Raw genomic sequence first — 16,315 nt, 5'->3', positions numbered from 1 at the left:
TTAATTCTTCTTTGCGATATTGACCTTGTTTGCAGTCTTGAGCCCGGAAGCTATGTCGCGGTACAAACTCCTAATGATGAGTGTCGGCACAAGCAACCAAAGCCTAAATCAACAGAGATAAGAAGATTTGATTATTAGTGAATTCACATTTAAAGTTATATATGTAAGGTAGCCTCGTACCCATTCGGAACAATCCACAACCAGAACAATGTCTTCAAGTCATTGTGACCAATTGCACATCCTCCACAGTAGTATTCTTGGGCCCAATAGAGGACTGTCTTGCTCAGTGTCATGACAGCGGACGCAAATCCAATGAGTGGTGCTGCAGGAGAGGCAAGGATATGTTGCGCATAAACATAATAGAGATTGAAGAAAGTCTCAATGACATTCAAGAATGCTTAAAATAAGTTAGCATTTTTTATCCCTCAAAAGAAGGTCATAACACACATTGGGCGCTGGCAAATCCATCACCACGATTATACGCTTCAACACCGTAAACTAGATCAATGTCTTGGTACAATGCATACGGCTTCCAGATCCAGTGCAGGTCTCCGCCATTAAATGACCTTGGACTGTGATGTATACTTAGCTAGCTATCCGGGAGAAAATTATGTATTCGTCTCTCACCGCATGAAGCAATATCCTGCGTCCCAAAAAATAACTGGAGCAGTCAGAAGAAACCATAGGGTAATCCACATGTGCGTTTTGGGGGCCATCCTCAAGAATGAATTATTCCTTTGCACTCTTTTGCTATCTCGTAGTTCTGGGCGCAATGTCGTCGTCGCAGGACGAGTGGTGGAACCAAAAAGCGATGCTAGATTCGCATGGTACGACCAAGTCGTGGGTAATAATCTGAAAGATGAATTGATGCCCGAGGAGACCGACATCGTGCGACGGCCATCACGTGCGTGACGCGTCGGCCGTTCACCAAGCGCGTCGGCGTCGCGTTCATCCTTCCCACCACGACCATGACTGTTGGCCTCACCGTCACCGCTGGCGATGGAATCGCAATCGTCGTCTTTGGGGGCGCTGTCACTTGACTGCTCTTGTTGAACCCATTTAGTTGCTAGCCACAACTCGTCTTCAAAGCCTGGTATGCACGTGTCCGCTGGGAGAATAGGTGGCGCGCTTTCTCTGTAAGATCCCCATGCTGTGCGGTCATGCTCTCCGTATCCTGCTGTCGAAACCCAGAAAATGCTCAGGTTATCTCCTCCGTTCGGAGCTAAATTGGTTTTGCGCCCATACAAGATCGTATCTTCCCTGTCATCGAACTCCCGCTCGGTGTCTTGATATTTGCACCCCTGGGCGTTGGCGTAGAATTCCGTGATTATGGCTCTAAGTAGGTCCATATTTGAGAAGACTGAGGTGCGAGTCGCGCGGATTGCGAGGATTTGCAACTCTTTCTTCGATGTAATTATAAAGATGCATACGCAAGCATCGCACGTATGCCGCGAGGCAAGCGACAAATGTGACAGCCATCAAATACACTACGTAGACATCCAGTGCCTCACTCGCGTCGTTCATGTTTTTCATTTCCAACCATTTGCATCAGCGATAGGTGTGAAATGAAACATGAACCAAAATCCAGGGTTCTTTCGGACGATCTACACGGAGAACACGTTGTCCCGACAGGGAACAATGCGAACTTCATTCAGGAATCAAGAAGCGGGAAGAATAGGGGTTTTACCTTATAAGTCTTTCCACCAGCGCTTCCTTCAGTAACTTCCGAATGGTGCCAAGTCACATGCATAAAACAGCAAATAACTTCACTTTTCTGGGGGACTGTTCTTGAAGTGGACCAACTCAACATCTCGGCACGTATTTATTCCTCCGACTCTGTCCTCAGTAGACAAACCAAGGCCGAAAGTTTGCATCTCACCCATGCGCCACCGAAGGTACTGTCTCGAGTAATCCCGAGTCCTTTGTGGCTTTCTGAACTATATGTGAGAGGAGTGCTAGATACTCTGCGATGCCTTCCTCTAGAACTTAATTGTCTTTCCTTCGCGCATGTTCAGGAACTACTCCACCCTCGCTTGTTATCATTTGGAAATTGTTAGAGCTTCCGGCCATCCACAGAAGGCTCTTCTGTTTCCAATTCATACGTTGCCTAAGTCTCGAAACAGCTATTCATGTTTGGCGGTATCTTTCTGCGAAGGGCTCTGGCGTGTTACGGAACCGAGGTCTTCACTGAATTCGTGGTTCTTATCCCACGATAGTGTCCCTGCTGTACTCTGGATTCACGCGTATACGGTTCCCCCTTGCCTATCCCAGCGACATGGCGACCCATTTGCTCCTCGTTCTTTACAGAAAAGACTACTGGTTCTCACAGCTGAAAGCCATAAGGACCGAGGATCGCTGACTGCTACGTCAGTTGTCTTACTATTCCATGGCTTCCTCACTCATACATGCTTTATCGCTCTCGCTCACATCGTTTGTAATATGGCTTGCACTGCGCCGCTTCATGACGATTTCTTCTCTATCGGCCATCCCAGGGCCACCAATCGCTTCCTGGTGGAAAGGTGCTTAGTCTGTTTCGCGACTATGAACCGTACCATCGCTCCGATATAAAATTGCTGAATTCTTGTGAAAATTGTTACATAGGAAACTTTTCTCAAGTGTTTAATAGACTGTCAGGCTGGGAATTCCATCGCCATCTACTCGAGACATATGGAGGCGTAGTCAGACTGAAAATGTTATTAGGGGTGAGTATGCAGCCCTTCAAAGCCTATTCGCTTCATTGCAGTTACTGATATAGCGCAGGACGAGCAGCTCTACGTGACAGACCCGCTCGCTCTGCATCACATAATCATCAGGGACCAGTATATTTATGAAGAAACAGCCATGTTCCTGACGTGCGTATTACACTATTGTGTATACGTAGTGCTTTCCATGAACTTTGAATTACGGCAGGTCCAATATGCTCTACTTCGGAAAGAGCCTTCTATCAACACCTGGTACGTGCTGATCTTGTATCTGATAATACGAGAATATAAACTTATCCTTAAAAAGGCGATCAGCACAAAAAGCAACGGAAGATTCTCAACCCCATTTTCTCTCTTAAACACATGCGTGGACTCCTGCAAATCTTCTACCCTATTGCACACCAGGTAAATTCAAATTGCTCTGCACACGCTTATCGTCCGAAAGACTTACGCGTGTTCTGAAGCTCCGAGATATCTTAATTAATGAAATTCGAGATAGCAAGGAAACTATCGATGTCATGAAGTGGATGTCCCGTGCTGCCTTGGAATACATTGGCCAAGGTGGGCTCGGGTATTCGTTTGACGCTTTTGACGAGAAGAAAGGGAATAATTACAGCGATGCCATGAAGCAGCTAAGGTGAGGCTTCTAAAGGCAAACACAATATCATAAGAGAGAACTGAGCAATGGGCTAGCCCCATTAATGCACGCCTCTTTCTCCCTCGACAGTTACTCCCACATGCCGTTAAAGTCGGCACACCCGCGTTCCGTAGAAAACTGCTCGAGTGGGCGCCTTTTGATCTCGTCAGAACGGCAACGAAGATCTCGGATGCCGTGACTAAATGTGCAAGCGATATTTTGCATGACAAACTACAGGGTAAGGAAGAGGAGGATGTCGTCGTGCCACAGGTCGGGAAAGGAAATGATATCATGAGCGTCCTTTGTGAGTGGTCTAAGTTGTGTTCCTCTTTAACAGCCACTAATCGGCTCAAACATAGTGCGTGCAAATGCAGACACCAATGAAGAAGATCGTATGCCTGAATCAGAGATCCTCGGCCACATGGGGTAGGCGCCATTCTTGTAAGATGCAGACATCAGCTCAAGGGTGCTATCAGATCCTTCATATTTGCTGGGCACGATACGACTACAATTGCCATTTGTCGTATCCTTCACCAGCTGGCTCTGCATCCAGATATGCAGGACAGACTTCGTGAGGAAGTCAGTGCTACGAGGAAGGAGCGTGGAGACTTGGAGTATGATGTCCTGATGAGCTTACCCTGCTTAGACGCTGTGTGTCGAGAAACATTACGTCTATTCCCGCCCGTTCCGCAGCTAAATCGCACGTGTGTCGGATTCCCTCCTATCGCACTGTACTCACACTGATGGTGGTTATGTTTCAGGACCAGGAAAGATGTCGTTCTTCCCCTCCTGTGGCCAATAAAATCTGTGGATGGGAAGACAGAAATCAAGGAGATTCCGTTGAAGAAGAACACGAACGTCATCATTTCTATTGTCGGAGCAAACACCAATAAACGCATTTGGGGAGAGGATGCGGAGGAATGGAAGCCTGATCGATGGCTGAAGCCACTGCCGGAAAGTGGGACTAAAGTACGATTGCCAGGGATATACTCATCAACGTAAGTTCCATGTCGTCCGCAGGGCTCACATGTGATCTAGAATTTACAACGACTTTTAGAATGACATTCCTTGGAGGTGGCAGAGCATGCATGTACGTATATCGAAGTCGTTTTATTAGCGCATTCCATTGACGTGCAATAAACATAGCGGATTCAAATTCGCGGAAATGGAGATTAGTAAGTCACCGCAGAGCACGCGGACTTATTACAAGTTCCCCGTGAAACAGATACTGAACCACGACCCCAGAGACATCACTGTCCATTCTTCTCGAAACATTTATTTTTGAACCCGGTCCGGATATCTTCTGGGCTATGAATTTCTTGCAATCTCCAGTACTTAACAACTCAGACGATATGGTGACACAACAGCTGCCTTTGAAGGTGTCGTTGGTCGAAAGGCATACATCGGCGAGGGTATGAAGGGTTGCAGAATGGAGAGATGCAGGCGGACATTGGCGAGTCGTTAGTTCCCGAAATTGAGGTAGTGAGAGCTGAGCTAAAGTGAGTTAGTGCTAAAGTTTCTTTCTATTTTCGTGTACAAAAAAATACCTGTAATTGTACGTGATTATTTGTATTACTTTTGTACAAGTACCGAACAAGCAGGACACTTTTCTTCATACCGATTCCACCAAGGACCGATGTGACCTGGATCCAGTGCCGATACACTTGTTTCACTATTCTCAGGTTTAGTGTAAGGTGTTAAATTTATAGTAAGTCGTCCTTTAGGTTGTCTTGTTTATCTATCTGCTGTACTTTTGTAATATGTATAATATTAGTGTTCGAGTGAATTATTTTTATCCCTTTATATTATACAGAGTCAATCAATCGGCATATAGAATATATATATATATACTGTATTTATATATTTATATATGTTAACACCCCCGCCGTCCTTATGCATTTCCTACAAATGATATTCTCCTTTACTGTTCATGTCTGCGTTCATGTATATATATTATCCGACATGTAATATTAATGCTGATCTCCTTCCCTGCTTAAGAGTAATATTAATAACTGTAAAACAAACGCGGATAATTACCTCCCAAACCTGCCAAGTCCTTCCTTCCTTCTTCCTTCCAAGGATGTGGCGGACTTAAGCGCTCCGTGCGTGGCCGATAGAATAGTGGATGAAGAACAAGTGCATTGTTTTTTTAGACACCGAGAGGATAAGGGAGCAGATCGAGGTCCTATCTCAAGAGAGAAGGGTGCGAGGTGTGTGTGCATGGTTGGATCGAGTCAATCAGTTGGTTAGTTGATTGATTGAGCCACGAGACAAGTGTCGTTGTCCGAATAATAGCTTTTCTAGCATCGAGAAAAGTAGTCACCCTGATTCCCTTTCTTAATGTAATGGTAGAGGGTCTTTCACATCGCAGATAAATACCAACTGTGACGAGAGAAAGATAGCAACAAAGACGCGGGATTGTTGATGGACGGATGGACAGATAGATACAAAGAGCGATTAGGTAACTCTACATTGAACATTCATCGCCCTAACATTACGAAGACGGAGAGTAAGAAGCAGGTAACCACTTCCTCCACCCACTCTCCTCCCAAGCCCTCTCAAACCCTGCTCTCGAGAAACGTTCAACAGCCCACGTACGCGCTCTCAACCGCATGGCGTGTTCTTCTGCGGGTGAGAGTGAAAGTGTGGAGTGTAGTTGGGTGGCGAAGGTCTGGGGAGTCGTTGCGTGGTATCCTGTCAGTCGGTCATACAGCGTCTCGTCAACATGATGATGTGGAAAGTGACGAAGAGCGGAAAGCAAGGAGGGAAGAAGGGCTAGAACACCCAGGCTGGAGTGGGGGCGGGATCTATACTTAGACGTACCTGTAGGTTCTCCCTTATACGGAACGACAATATCTATGAACGGTCCTGCAGAAGCGTGTACTACTGGTATCACGCCCGCAGCCTAGACGAATACAGTTACAGACAAGCACGTCAGTTACTCATCAAGATTCGCATGTCTCCGTCTCTTGCATATATTTAGGTTTTAGAAAGAGGGATGTAGCATACATACCATGAACTCGACAACGTTAATCCCAAAATGCTCGTCCACCATCGTGCTAAGGCCGACACTTGCACGGGAGAGCCATGAAAGGACTTCGGGGTGAGGGGCGTTCAAGACGAACTCTACGTTTTCCTTTCCAGTGCCAAATCCAAGTCCGCGTCGGAAATCAAAAAGTTATCATCATGAGTCAGTCAATACATGCAGTAAGATCAAGGGCGAGAGAAAGGAGAGACGAGAGGAGGATTAGAGGACATACAGAAACGCCGAGTTCCTTTGAAAGCGCACGTAGCCCATTAACGCGCGCTTCGTCATCTGCATTCCTACATCCACCGATCATAATCAGTCGGGCGTCTCGCCTATGTTCTGGATGGGATTCGAATAACTTTGCGAGCGCTCGAAGCTGTGCCGCATGGTCTTTCTCGGGCCTATCTCGAGTTCAGTACCGCCTTTTCTTCAAAGTTTGATCAATCGGAGGAGTGAATTGCTTACCGGAACTGAGCGACGCTCACGATTACTTTCCTCCTCCCCTCCAGAGGGAAATCAACGAGTTCTTGTGTCTCACATGGTGGGTAGACAATATGGGCTGAACGAGGCGGGACATGCGTTTTCCATTTTCGTTGCGTCCAAAAGCTGAGAGACAGTGCGTCAGACGGGCAGTCTAACCCAAGCAGTGGATCATCGCATAATAATCCAAATGCATGGTTCACAAGGAGTGAATCGACATGATTCTTCGTCCAAGTTGAGTTGGCCATGAGGAATGAAGCACAGCGTAGTGCTGTAGCGTAACAAGCCATAAATGCGCGGTAATATCTTTAAAAAATCATAGAAATTATAAATATCTTCAATATCTTCGTGGTATGTATGATATGGTATGAGAAGCATATCGATACGCACAGGAGTTTTGGGACAATGCGGGCGTCCGAGAGAGTGAGATTTTGTATGTTGGAGAAGGTAAAGCGATTTGCACCAGCGCGAGCGAGCATGTCTGTGCTGATAGTTGGATAATGCACGTATGCGCCTACAGGTACCTTCCCTGCGCTCAGCAATCGTACGAAGGGGTATGTAAATGCGTAGCCCATTGTATCTGCACACCGGAGAAGTAATGAAATTAATTGGGTCTTAGTCTGGCAATTGGTAGGTGGACGATATCTTACCAATGTAGAGGTCAGGAATGAGCTGCTTGAACGCGTACAGGACTAGGGGGATTGAGCCGAGACTCTGTCCTAGCAGGGTGAACCGTGGCCAGGTTGAGTCCTCGACGAGGTAACGATTGCTGAAGAAAACAAAGTGGAGTTTGCTTGGGTCGAGTGTAATGTTGAATCGGGTCTGTGTATGAGTTTGTGAATAATTCGTACGGTGCAGAAAGTACGAGAGGAAGAAAAGAATACATACTTTAACTTTGGCAATGATTTCTTCCTTCCCTGCTGCGCCATCTCCAGAGTACACGACGCTAATAATGTGCGGGTCTTTTCGCTGAAGAAGTGCAATGGCGGTCCATAGGACGCGTTCTCCGCCTCCGCCAGCATTACTATGAAGAATAACGGCGACAAATATATTCTACTTAGAATCAGTCCCGTCTTGTTGGATGGTAGAACCCCGTGATAGGTGCTCACCAGTATGGATGAAAGAACCCGACAAGCGTATGATGTTTGTGTTTCGCGTCAGGTATACCAAGCTCCCTCAATACTTTTCGTCGATTTATCACGTTTGCCTTTGCAAGTAAGGCTTGCGCCAATAACAACGGTGCCAAGACTAACGAGAGCGGAAGTAGCAGCCAATACCAGATGGCCATGACGAGCGGAAGTAAAGCTGTAACTTGTAATGCAGTAGAGTGAAATGACGTGTCACGCGCAAGTGCATACGATTACAGTCTATCATTGTCATGTTTCACAAACAAAAAGTTGGAAACCCAGTATCTAAGTAAATGCCAAAAAATTTCTAGTCTAGAACTCGCCCGCCTCTTCTTCCGCAAGTAACCTCTCAGCTTCCAGAGCTGCCATACATCCACTGCCAGCTGACGTAACAGCTTGTCGGTAGCGTTTGTCTTGCACGTCTCCTGCTGCGAATACACCCTTGACGGAAGTCTGTGATGTTCCTGGGACAGTGACAATGTACCCGTCGGAGTCAGTTTGTACCTGTCCACGCACGATAGCCGTTGCAGGTTCGTGACCGATAGCATAGAATAGTCCGTTCACTTGCAAATCGTCCTCCTTGCCCGTGACCGTGTTCTTAATACGCAATGCATTGAGCAAGTTTCCATCGCCCTTGCACTCTACCGCCACGGTGTTCCATAGTACGGTTACTTTGGGGTGGGACAACAGTCGCTTCGCCATGATCTTACTCGCACGAAGCTCGTCTCGGCGTACGAGGACGTACACATGCGATCCATACTTCGTCAAGTACGTCGCTTCCTCCGCAGCAGAGTCACCACCACCGATAACCGCCAACGGACGGTTTCGGAATATCGGAACAGCGCCATCGCACACTGCACATGCGCTGATACCACTCTGCCAGTACTTGTCTTCGCCGGCGAGGTGTAAACGTTTTGCACTCGCGCCGGTTGCGATGATCACCGTGTCCGCGGTCTCGGGTTCATCGTTCTCTGCACCTTCGCGCCAGTATCGGAAGGGACGTCGAGAGAGATCGATTTTCGAGACAGTTTCCGTGATTATCTCAGTGCCGAACCGTGCGGATTGTGCACGGAACTTGTCCATGAGGTCCGGGCCCATAATACCCTCAGGGAAACCAGGGAAGTTTTCGACTATTCCATTCCGTTTCACACACATGTTAGTCAACCTATCTTGATGACTATATGCGCCATTCCTGCCTCACCTTCTGTTGTGGTTGTTAACTGACCACCGGCCGCAAAGCCATTTGCAAGGAAGCCTTCGAAGAGGACGGGGGTGAGGTTGGCTCGTGCGAGATAAATCGCAGCTGTATGGCCCGCTGGACCAGATCCGATTACAACCTATGAAACAAGAATTATTGTCAACTATTCTCCTTCATTTTACACGTCGATATTTAATCAAAATTACCGACCACTTTTGAATGCTTCTTGCTGCTCCTCCCATTGACACTGACAGGCGCCATTGTACTCGTGCTGTTATTCCTGCAAAGCTTCGCGTTTATGGATGAATATGATGCAGTGAGAAACGCCGAGGGTATCGCTCTATGTACACGAGAGAGAAGTGGGAATGCTTTTGAGAAGAAAATGATTATTTTTTGAGGGTGTTGTGATGTGAACGCGAGGCCGGGACGCGTTGAAATATCGGTTAGGAGAGAAATGCACGAGCTTGCACGTGCACTCTATGAGTAAGCATCACGTGGATTAAGAGCCGCAGTTGAAACTCCGCCTGAATGCTGCTGAGTACGCGTCACCTGTGATCGCGTGACGCGGCGTTCTCCGAGCGTGCTCGGCTGTGTTTAGCGCTTAGGAGTGACACGCCCTCCTCACTCAGACTCCATCCAGCTTCTCGCTCGACTCTGCTCCCTTCCCTTTGTCCCAGCTGCTTAAACTACTGACTGTCCGACATGTCTGAATACTGCCCTGTCTACGCTCCCTTCTTCGGTGCATTGGTATGTCCTTCCTGTTTGGCGGAAAGACCCTCGTTTCGCCACAAGAGAAGCGAGTGCATAGTTCAACTTGGATCTGACCGTCTGTTTTCTGTCCTGTAGGGCTGCACAAGTGCCATTGTCTTCACCTGTGAGCATCAATCCCTTAGATTTTGAATGCCCCCAGAACGTCTGATCGAGCGTTTTCCAGCAATTGGAGCCAGGTGGGTTTTATGACTAGTGGCGGTCGAACGCTGCGAGGACGCGCGAAATTGACAATCTTTATTGTACGGCGTTAGCTATGGGACAGCAAAATCTGGTGTCGGCATTTCTGCCATGTCGGTTCTCCGACCAGACCTTATGATGAAATGTGTCATTCCAGTCGTCATGGCTGGTATCATTGCTGTATGTCACTGTTCGGCACTTCGCCACATTTCATATAGAAATCACCCTCACGCGTGCTTTTAGATTTACGGTCTCGTCGTTTCCGTGCTCATCTCTAGTGACTGTATGTTTAAGCATCTATAGATTAGATGGTTAAGTGGTTTATGCTGACGCGTATGTGTAGTGACCTACAAACAACCCCTTTTCGTCGGTTTCGTCCAGCTCGGTGCCGGTCTCTCCGTCGGTCTCGCAGGTCTTGCAGCCGGATTTGCTATTGGTATTGTCGGTGACGCTGGTGTCCGTGGGACTGCTCAACAACCTCGTCTCTACGTCGGAATGGTAGGGATTTACCTTCTCCGTAGAATATATCGACCTCACATTCTTGATACAAGGTCCTTATTCTCATTTTTGCTGAAGTGCTTGGTCTTTACGGTGAGTTGTTATGTCTTGCCAATGACTAGTGATGATGACTGACGCTTTTGCCAGGACTCATTGTTGCACTCATCATGAACGGTAGAGCTCGTGACGCCGTTGGAGTGGTAAGTCTCCCTTCGTTTTTTGTCATTTCTCTAGCAGTTAAAGTTAAGCGTGTCTCTCTAGTGTATTTAGTGACTTATACAAAGAGGCTTTGCTACGCGATCGTAGTTTGGGACAGTTTACCGTACTGCATTGTTCATCATTTGCCTAGCTAGCTTCGCACTGCACACTCCTCACCTGCGCGATTCCTCTTGCATTCTTCCTTTCATGGATACAATTTCTGCTGTGGTTTATAGCAGCACTTGCAATTCAAGACCGTATTTATTTTTTGGTATTACTGTGCGAGATTTGTTTGTGTGCGTTGTCAGTGAGGTTCCATGAGCATCATGGCTATTATGCAGTCGTATCACCCTATGTGGATTGAAAGTAAGCTGAATGATTTGTGGCAGCCTTTCGTAAACTCAAACGGAGAACGAGATCGTCACTGAATCCGCTTGCCCTCTTGTAGAAGCTGGGTTATACATATATTAAGAAAGACAGCAAGTACGAGTATTCTACTACTACGAATTACGGCTAACCCGTCTTAATGTCGAATGACTAGATCTCACGAGTTCAGTTGTATGCCCTCGAACGTCCACTCTATCATCCCTCCTCCAAACGCTTCCTGACTCCGTCCTTGCTATCATCGGCGGTAGACGCATTTGCATCACTTCCTCCTCTTCACCCCAGACAGCCCCACTGTCCTTCACCTTTTCCTTCTCATTGTCATTTTCATACTCGTATGAAGCAGCACACTGCTGCAACAATCTCTTTGCCTCCTTCCTCACATCTTCTACTCGTAGTCTATACCCCTTTGGCACTAACCCCGTGCCGAACGTCCTACTCACGTGGTTAGCACACAACAGTGAAACAACAATGTTCACTATGTGCAGTGGAACAGTCGCGAATGCCGCCCGGCAGATGGTCGTGAGGTTTTCACGCTCGAAGCGCAGGAGGTGGGGTTTACACCCCGGTCTAGCCGAGCGTGGATAACAACCTCCCGCAAAACCAGATGCATATACTGCTTCGTGCGTCGGGTCCGAAAACCCACAACATCTCAGACTTTCTTGGATGACTGCGCGACCTGCGTCGGTGTACCACTGTGACCAAGCGAGGTTGAGTTTCCTATCTAGTGCGAAGGTGGTGCGTTTGTAAGTGACGTAGCCGACGCTGAGGAGGGAGATGAATGCTGGCCAGAGGAGGAGGGAGTAGATTGCGAGGAGTGGGCGGGAGTTGAGGAGGGTTCCTGTTAGGCCGGTGAGTGAGGCGAGGAGGAGGAGGGAGGCGCTGAGAGTTGTGAGGATTAGGACGTCGGTGTCTGATACGAGCATTACGTCTGCGTGTTCCCAAGCTAGAGCAGAGAGGTTAACTTGAATGATAGTTGAGAAAGGAAGGGGTTGACGTACTTTGATACCACGTGAGGATTGAATATACCAATGCTGCGAGACTATACCCGAGTACTGAAAATACAGATAATAGAAGACACCATTTATGTATCGTCCAGTGACCGATTTTCCGTTCGAAACCCAGGCCGACGTCGACTGTTGTATTCCCAGATTTGAGTTCTTCGAGCGTAGTAGCCAATTCCGACGGGAACTCGTCCTCCACAGTTTTCCGAGTTGTATTTATATTTATCCTGCGCTCTAGTTTCTTTAAGCTCGCAGGCTTCGGCCATCGATGCGTGAATTTGTCTGTAGTGTCTATTCCGGGGAAGAGAAACGTCCGTCCTGAATCGACAGACAGACACGTCCGAGCAGCTGAAGAACTTGAACTGTGATCGTCGGAAATAGATGCAGAGTGTGTTTGAGACCTTGTAGGTTGTTTGTGTCGGGTACTGCTGTTGAAACTGGAAGGATAGTTAGACTGGATCCGGAAATGACTTTTGAAGCTCCTTATAGAAGGCATGATGCTGTGCCGAAGGTCAACAGACGAAGCAGGAGCAGCGTCACGCGAATCAGCGAAGTGCCGTTCAGTCATGGAACTTGCTCTCCTAGAGTTTGCTCTCGAACTAGTACTCGTCGATCCTAGGACTTTGAAATCACGGTCAAACGCGTCCCCGATTGAAGTAGAATTCTGAGATTGAGGTGCTGAAGAGAAGTCAGGTGAAGGGAGCCTTGACATCCTTGACATGTCGGTCTCCGCAGACTTTGTTCGCTCTAAGTTTTGTAGTTCGGGACGAGGCGTAAGTGGGACAGCTTCAAGGGTAGCCTCCGTCAAGGACGCGCTTGCCGGGATCCCGGGCAATGGCTTCATATTCGTACCCATACTCAGATGTGAGGACGGAAAGCGAGGCGATAATCCATCATAGCTTCTTCTTTCAGCTCCACGAGGTCTGAGGTTTACTTCGTCGTGCGTGCTGTAAGTTGACGGCAACGCATCATGCACAGTGCGGAGAGATGTACGTGAGCCGGATTCCTGAGGAATCCTTGGCGACAGATTGCGATGTCGGATGGATTGGCTACTGACACTAGTACTAGCCAGTCCTGACGCAGACGAGCTATATATTTGCGGATGCAAGTTGCGAGAACTCATTTTTAGCGGCAAGAAGAGTGGACGGCAAGGGCAGAGACTAAGAGAGCGAGAGTCATTTCGCTGATATTTCTTCGTGTGGCTGACTGGTTAGGCATTACTTGTTTTTTTTTCTAGCTGGGGCTGGCAACTTGGTATTACAGTGCAATTCCGGACTCCACAGCAGCTCTTTTTCTCGAGTCTTTTCTTCATAGGAACAGTCGGTCGTCTAGACTTGTCTAGCAAGGATGGTGGGTTGAGGAAAAGGCGGCGGGCGTCAATCTCATGTTATGTAATCTTGTCCTACAGATGAAAGTACAAAAAAATAAAAAGTAACAAAACCCTTTGGCTTCGTTACTTAGCTACTGGGCACATGGATAACTTTCTCCTCCTGCTGCAAATACACTGTTGCGTGCCATCCTATATGCATTTCACATAAGCTAGCTCCTAGTACGCACATGATCACGGATTTATCGGACCCTGGTCGAACTTCATGATCTTTGGTTACCTAACGGAAGCTCGTCTATTCTGATCACGGACACATGATTCTCTGTGCTTAAAATCATCTCGCAATCTCACGGACTGTTGTTGCGAGTCGAGTCATACTGCCTTACTTCCGAACGTACTGTTAGAGATTAGCAAGAATGGCTGGTGATGAAGAGAGCGACCATACAATGGTTCAGGCTGTGAAGAATACATGGACGCAATATATGCTTGATACGTATCGGTACAGACGTTTTCCTCTGTTATCGACAGTTAAGGTCGCTCGTGTTGAGGAGCTTGCGAGAGAGAAGATGGAGAAGATGGGCAAACTGGGTAAGTGGTCTCCGTCCCAGCCTGGTATATTTGTTTTGAACGGCAGATATATCGAATTAGACGCATATATGTACGTTTTTGGAAGCGCGGGTACGTGCTCAACGGAGAGATTCAATCGTGAAGCATTTGATGAATGGAGAATTATCCCCCGTATGTTGCGGGATGCTACGGTTCGAAACATCGAGGTAGGAGTACCTACTGGCTACTTCAATGCGCTGCACTCTTATTAGACCTGTGTCTAGATAACATTATTTGGAAAGAAATATCCGTGTCCACTCTTCGTCGCCCCAATCGGTGTCCAAGGAATACTCCACCCCAATGCCGAACTCGCATCCGCGCGTGCAGCAGGCGGCCTCGGTGTCCCCTTCATCATGAGTACTGCATCAACCCGCTCCATAGAGGAAGTTGCAGCAGCAAATGGAGAAGGTAACCCAAGGTGGTACCAGCTCTACTGGCCTAAGACGCACGAAATCACAGTCTCCCTGCTCAACCGCGCAAAGGCCTCGGGGTTTACTACACTCGTAGTTACTCTTGATACGATTACCCTCGGTTGGCGCCCGCACGATTTGGAAAAAGCGTATTTACCGTTCGCGCATTCCACGGGCTGTGCAGTGGGTCTTTCGGATCCGGTGTTCATGAGGCGTATGGGTCAGGAGGTCTGGCCGCAAGGAAAGCATGTGGAGTTTCCGTATGACCCTGATGCGTTGGAGAAGCGCATACAAGAAGGTGATGAAGAGGTTTTGTTAAGGAAGAAACTCGGAGGTGCATGGCTTGCGGAGAGTACCTCTGGGAAGTATCGAACGTGGGAAGACCTGAAGCTGCTAAGGGAAGCTTGGGATGGGCCAATCTTATTGAAAGGGATTCAGAATGTTGAAGTATGCAACTTCCATATATATATACACTGATTATGCCTGACTTTGCATTAGGATGCGGAAATCGCTATTGATTGGGTGGACGGGATCATTGTCTCAAATCACGGTGAAGCTATTCTACTACGGTATGAAGTTCCTTAGTGTACTCAACCTGAGATAGGTGGTCGTCAAGTGGATGGTGCCATCGCTTCGCTCGCAGCAATGGACAAGATCGGCGCGTCCGAGAAGGTACGAGTAGCACAAGCTTCTGGCAAGTTTACCGTCTTGTTCGACTCGGGCATACGAACGGGGAGCGACATAATCAAGGCTCTTGCACTAGGCGCACAAGGTGTCCTTCGTATGTACCTGTGATACTTTGCGATTACATTCGTTTTTAACGGATAAAAATATCTTCCCGCAGTGGGCCGTCCATACATGTACGGACTTTGCTTAGCAGGTGAAGCAGGTGTTGCAGAGCAAATCAAATCTATCCTCTCGGATTTCGAGATCACGCTCGGTTTGGTAGGGTATAAGGACATCCAGGAAATTCACGGAAACAGAAATGCTGTCACTCGCAACTAGTAGAACACAAGGAGAATTCAACCCTATTAAACGATTGATAGAATACTACAAGTTTCGTAGCTAAGGAGCATATAGGTCTGCTACATGGGCTCAAATGCCTTTGATTTTTTGGACCTGGACTAATCGTCAAATGTCCATGATCCGTTCAACTTTGGGATAGGACCTTTTTGTGGATCAGTGTTTGTGCCATCAGGCGCCACAGCGGCATACAAAGCTGGTGTCAGGTCAGCGTCAAAGCAGGTCATACACTATTATCAAGTACATATAAATCAACCGCATATTCTCCTGGAGGGTAAAAGTATTGAAAACGAAGAGAAGACGAACCTTGTCGGCAAGTACTCCTTTGGCCGTCTTGCCGCCTACTTTTATAATAATATTCTTATTGCAGTGAGGATTCTTCGACCCACTCCCAAAGTACTAGAAAACCAATGAAGATAGTGTATGAAAATTAGGCAGTCGGCACAGCAATGAACTAGAAAAGCGAGAGAAGTAATATTATCGACTCACGTCTTTATTAAGTGAGATTTGCTAAAACACAGAGGCATCCAGACCATTAGCCAATAGACTCGATAAGTGGACTATTAAGTAATTCAAACCACAAGACCCACGAGTTTTTCGTTCGAAATCGGTATTCCACACGCTCCCGGACTATTCTCGAAATAAGTCATTAGCTCAATCGTCGGAATTATGACAGGTGCAGGAGAGGATGCGCGCATATACATGTTGTTGATACTGCCACTTACACTTCTCCTCCGCCATTGTC

At 47.4% G+C, this 16,315-nt stretch overlaps 8 protein-coding genes across 8 annotated transcripts; 3 read left to right on the top strand and 5 right to left on the bottom strand.

Moving 5' to 3' along the window:
• Positions 1 to 716, bottom strand: FOMMEDRAFT_96779 (uncharacterized protein; the record flags this gene model as incomplete). The annotated part of the gene is made up of 4 exons (XM_007271219.1): positions 1 to 103; positions 181 to 397; positions 448 to 572; positions 628 to 716. The coding sequence occupies 4 exons, from the start codon at positions 714 to 716 to the stop codon at positions 1 to 3; spliced, it is 534 nt and encodes a 177-aa protein (XP_007271281.1).
• A 1,712-nt stretch (positions 717 to 2,428) lies between these two features.
• FOMMEDRAFT_129405 (cytochrome P450) lies at positions 2,429 to 4,889 on the top strand. Its single transcript, XM_007271308.1, has 13 exons — positions 2,429 to 2,519; positions 2,602 to 2,702; positions 2,761 to 2,852; positions 2,911 to 2,954; positions 3,010 to 3,107; positions 3,167 to 3,339; positions 3,396 to 3,643; positions 3,699 to 3,765; positions 3,816 to 4,043; positions 4,101 to 4,337; positions 4,397 to 4,429; positions 4,486 to 4,514; positions 4,585 to 4,889. The coding sequence occupies exons 1-13, from the start codon at positions 2,462 to 2,464 to the stop codon at positions 4,755 to 4,757; spliced, it is 1,581 nt and encodes a 526-aa protein (XP_007271370.1). The 5' UTR covers positions 2,429 to 2,461; the 3' UTR covers positions 4,758 to 4,889.
• Positions 4,890 to 5,753: 864 nt separating this feature from the next.
• Positions 5,754 to 8,135, bottom strand: FOMMEDRAFT_114277 (glycosyltransferase family 4 protein; the record flags this gene model as incomplete). Its single annotated transcript, XM_007271307.1, has 9 exons — positions 5,754 to 6,033; positions 6,163 to 6,244; positions 6,353 to 6,475; positions 6,600 to 6,768; positions 6,833 to 7,153; positions 7,238 to 7,427; positions 7,498 to 7,669; positions 7,736 to 7,871; positions 7,957 to 8,135. 9 exons carry the CDS (start codon positions 8,133 to 8,135, stop codon positions 5,834 to 5,836), a joined length of 1,572 nt encoding a protein of 523 aa, XP_007271369.1. The 3' UTR covers positions 5,754 to 5,833.
• Positions 8,136 to 8,216: 81 nt separating this feature from the next.
• FOMMEDRAFT_23705 (thioredoxin reductase) lies at positions 8,217 to 9,544 on the bottom strand. The gene is made up of 3 exons (XM_007271163.1): positions 9,383 to 9,544; positions 9,176 to 9,311; positions 8,217 to 9,104 (listed from the first exon to the last, which is right to left on the bottom strand). The coding sequence occupies exons 1-3, from the start codon at positions 9,431 to 9,433 to the stop codon at positions 8,287 to 8,289; spliced, it is 1,005 nt and encodes a 334-aa protein (XP_007271225.1). The 5' UTR covers positions 9,434 to 9,544; the 3' UTR covers positions 8,217 to 8,286.
• Positions 9,545 to 9,786: 242 nt separating this feature from the next.
• FOMMEDRAFT_114271 (V-type ATPase) lies at positions 9,787 to 11,167 on the top strand. The gene is made up of 9 exons (XM_007271306.1): positions 9,787 to 9,919; positions 10,019 to 10,046; positions 10,107 to 10,119; positions 10,195 to 10,300; positions 10,364 to 10,403; positions 10,464 to 10,618; positions 10,672 to 10,711; positions 10,766 to 10,818; positions 10,880 to 11,167. The coding sequence occupies exons 1-9, from the start codon at positions 9,875 to 9,877 to the stop codon at positions 10,886 to 10,888; spliced, it is 489 nt and encodes a 162-aa protein (XP_007271368.1). The 5' UTR covers positions 9,787 to 9,874; the 3' UTR covers positions 10,889 to 11,167.
• A 428-nt stretch (positions 11,168 to 11,595) lies between these two features.
• On the bottom strand, positions 11,596 to 12,298 carry FOMMEDRAFT_43121 (uncharacterized protein; the record flags this gene model as incomplete). The annotated part of the gene is made up of 2 exons (XM_007271186.1): positions 11,596 to 12,146; positions 12,202 to 12,298. Coding segments are annotated over 2 exons (648 nt in total), but the record flags the coding sequence as incomplete, so codon positions are not given.
• Positions 12,299 to 13,977: 1,679 nt separating this feature from the next.
• FOMMEDRAFT_96364 (FMN-dependent alpha-hydroxy acid dehydrogenase) lies at positions 13,978 to 15,552 on the top strand (the record flags this gene model as incomplete). Its single annotated transcript, XM_007271194.1, has 6 exons — positions 13,978 to 14,119; positions 14,180 to 14,304; positions 14,362 to 14,994; positions 15,046 to 15,097; positions 15,152 to 15,328; positions 15,392 to 15,552. 6 exons carry the CDS (start codon positions 13,978 to 13,980, stop codon positions 15,550 to 15,552), a joined length of 1,290 nt encoding a protein of 429 aa, XP_007271256.1.
• A 119-nt stretch (positions 15,553 to 15,671) lies between these two features.
• On the bottom strand, positions 15,672 to 16,274 carry FOMMEDRAFT_161839 (uncharacterized protein; the record flags this gene model as incomplete). Its single annotated transcript, XM_007271305.1, has 4 exons — positions 15,672 to 15,800; positions 15,877 to 15,969; positions 16,060 to 16,080; positions 16,149 to 16,274. 4 exons carry the CDS (start codon positions 16,272 to 16,274, stop codon positions 15,672 to 15,674), a joined length of 369 nt encoding a protein of 122 aa, XP_007271367.1.
• Between the last annotated feature and the right edge of the window lie 41 nt (positions 16,275 to 16,315).

Source organism: Fomitiporia mediterranea, assembly GCF_000271605.1.
Source record: "Fomitiporia mediterranea MF3/22 unplaced genomic scaffold FOMMEscaffold_16, whole genome shotgun sequence".
Taxonomy (NCBI): Eukaryota; Fungi; Basidiomycota; class Agaricomycetes; order Hymenochaetales; family Hymenochaetaceae; genus Fomitiporia; species Fomitiporia mediterranea.
Note: the sequence above shows the minus strand (reverse complement) of the source record. Positions and strands in the feature narration are given on the sequence as shown.

What these genes read in the sequence shown, in the direction of transcription:
- FOMMEDRAFT_129405 (XM_007271308.1), top strand. Translation starts at nt 2,462, where the DNA reads ATGACGATTTCTTCTCTATCGGCCATCCCAGGGCCACCAATCGCTTCC. An exon ending in GAGATCCTCGGCCACATGGG is followed by an intron (nt 3,766 to 3,815) that starts GTAGGCGCCATT and finishes GGGTGCTATCAG; the next exon opens with ATCCTTCATATTTGCTGGGC. An exon ending in GTTCCGCAGCTAAATCGCAC is followed by an intron (nt 4,044 to 4,100) that starts GTGTGTCGGATT and finishes GTTATGTTTCAG; the next exon opens with GACCAGGAAAGATGTCGTTC.
- FOMMEDRAFT_23705 (XM_007271163.1), bottom strand. Translation starts at nt 9,433, where the DNA reads ATGGCGCCTGTCAGTGTCAATGGGAGGAGCAGCAAGAAGCATTCAAAA. An exon ending in GCAAGAAGCATTCAAAAGTG is followed by an intron (nt 9,312 to 9,382) that starts GTCGGTAATTTT and finishes CTTGTTTCATAG; the next exon opens with GTTGTAATCGGATCTGGTCC. An exon ending in GTTAACAACCACAACAGAAG is followed by an intron (nt 9,105 to 9,175) that starts GTGAGGCAGGAA and finishes GGAATGGAATAG; the next exon opens with TCGAAAACTTCCCTGGTTTC.
- FOMMEDRAFT_114271 (XM_007271306.1), top strand. Translation starts at nt 9,875, where the DNA reads ATGTCTGAATACTGCCCTGTCTACGCTCCCTTCTTCGGTGCATTG. An exon ending in TCATGGCTGGTATCATTGCT is followed by an intron (nt 10,301 to 10,363) that starts GTATGTCACTGT and finishes GCGTGCTTTTAG; the next exon opens with ATTTACGGTCTCGTCGTTTC. An exon ending in TGAAGTGCTTGGTCTTTACG is followed by an intron (nt 10,712 to 10,765) that starts GTGAGTTGTTAT and finishes CGCTTTTGCCAG; the next exon opens with GACTCATTGTTGCACTCATC.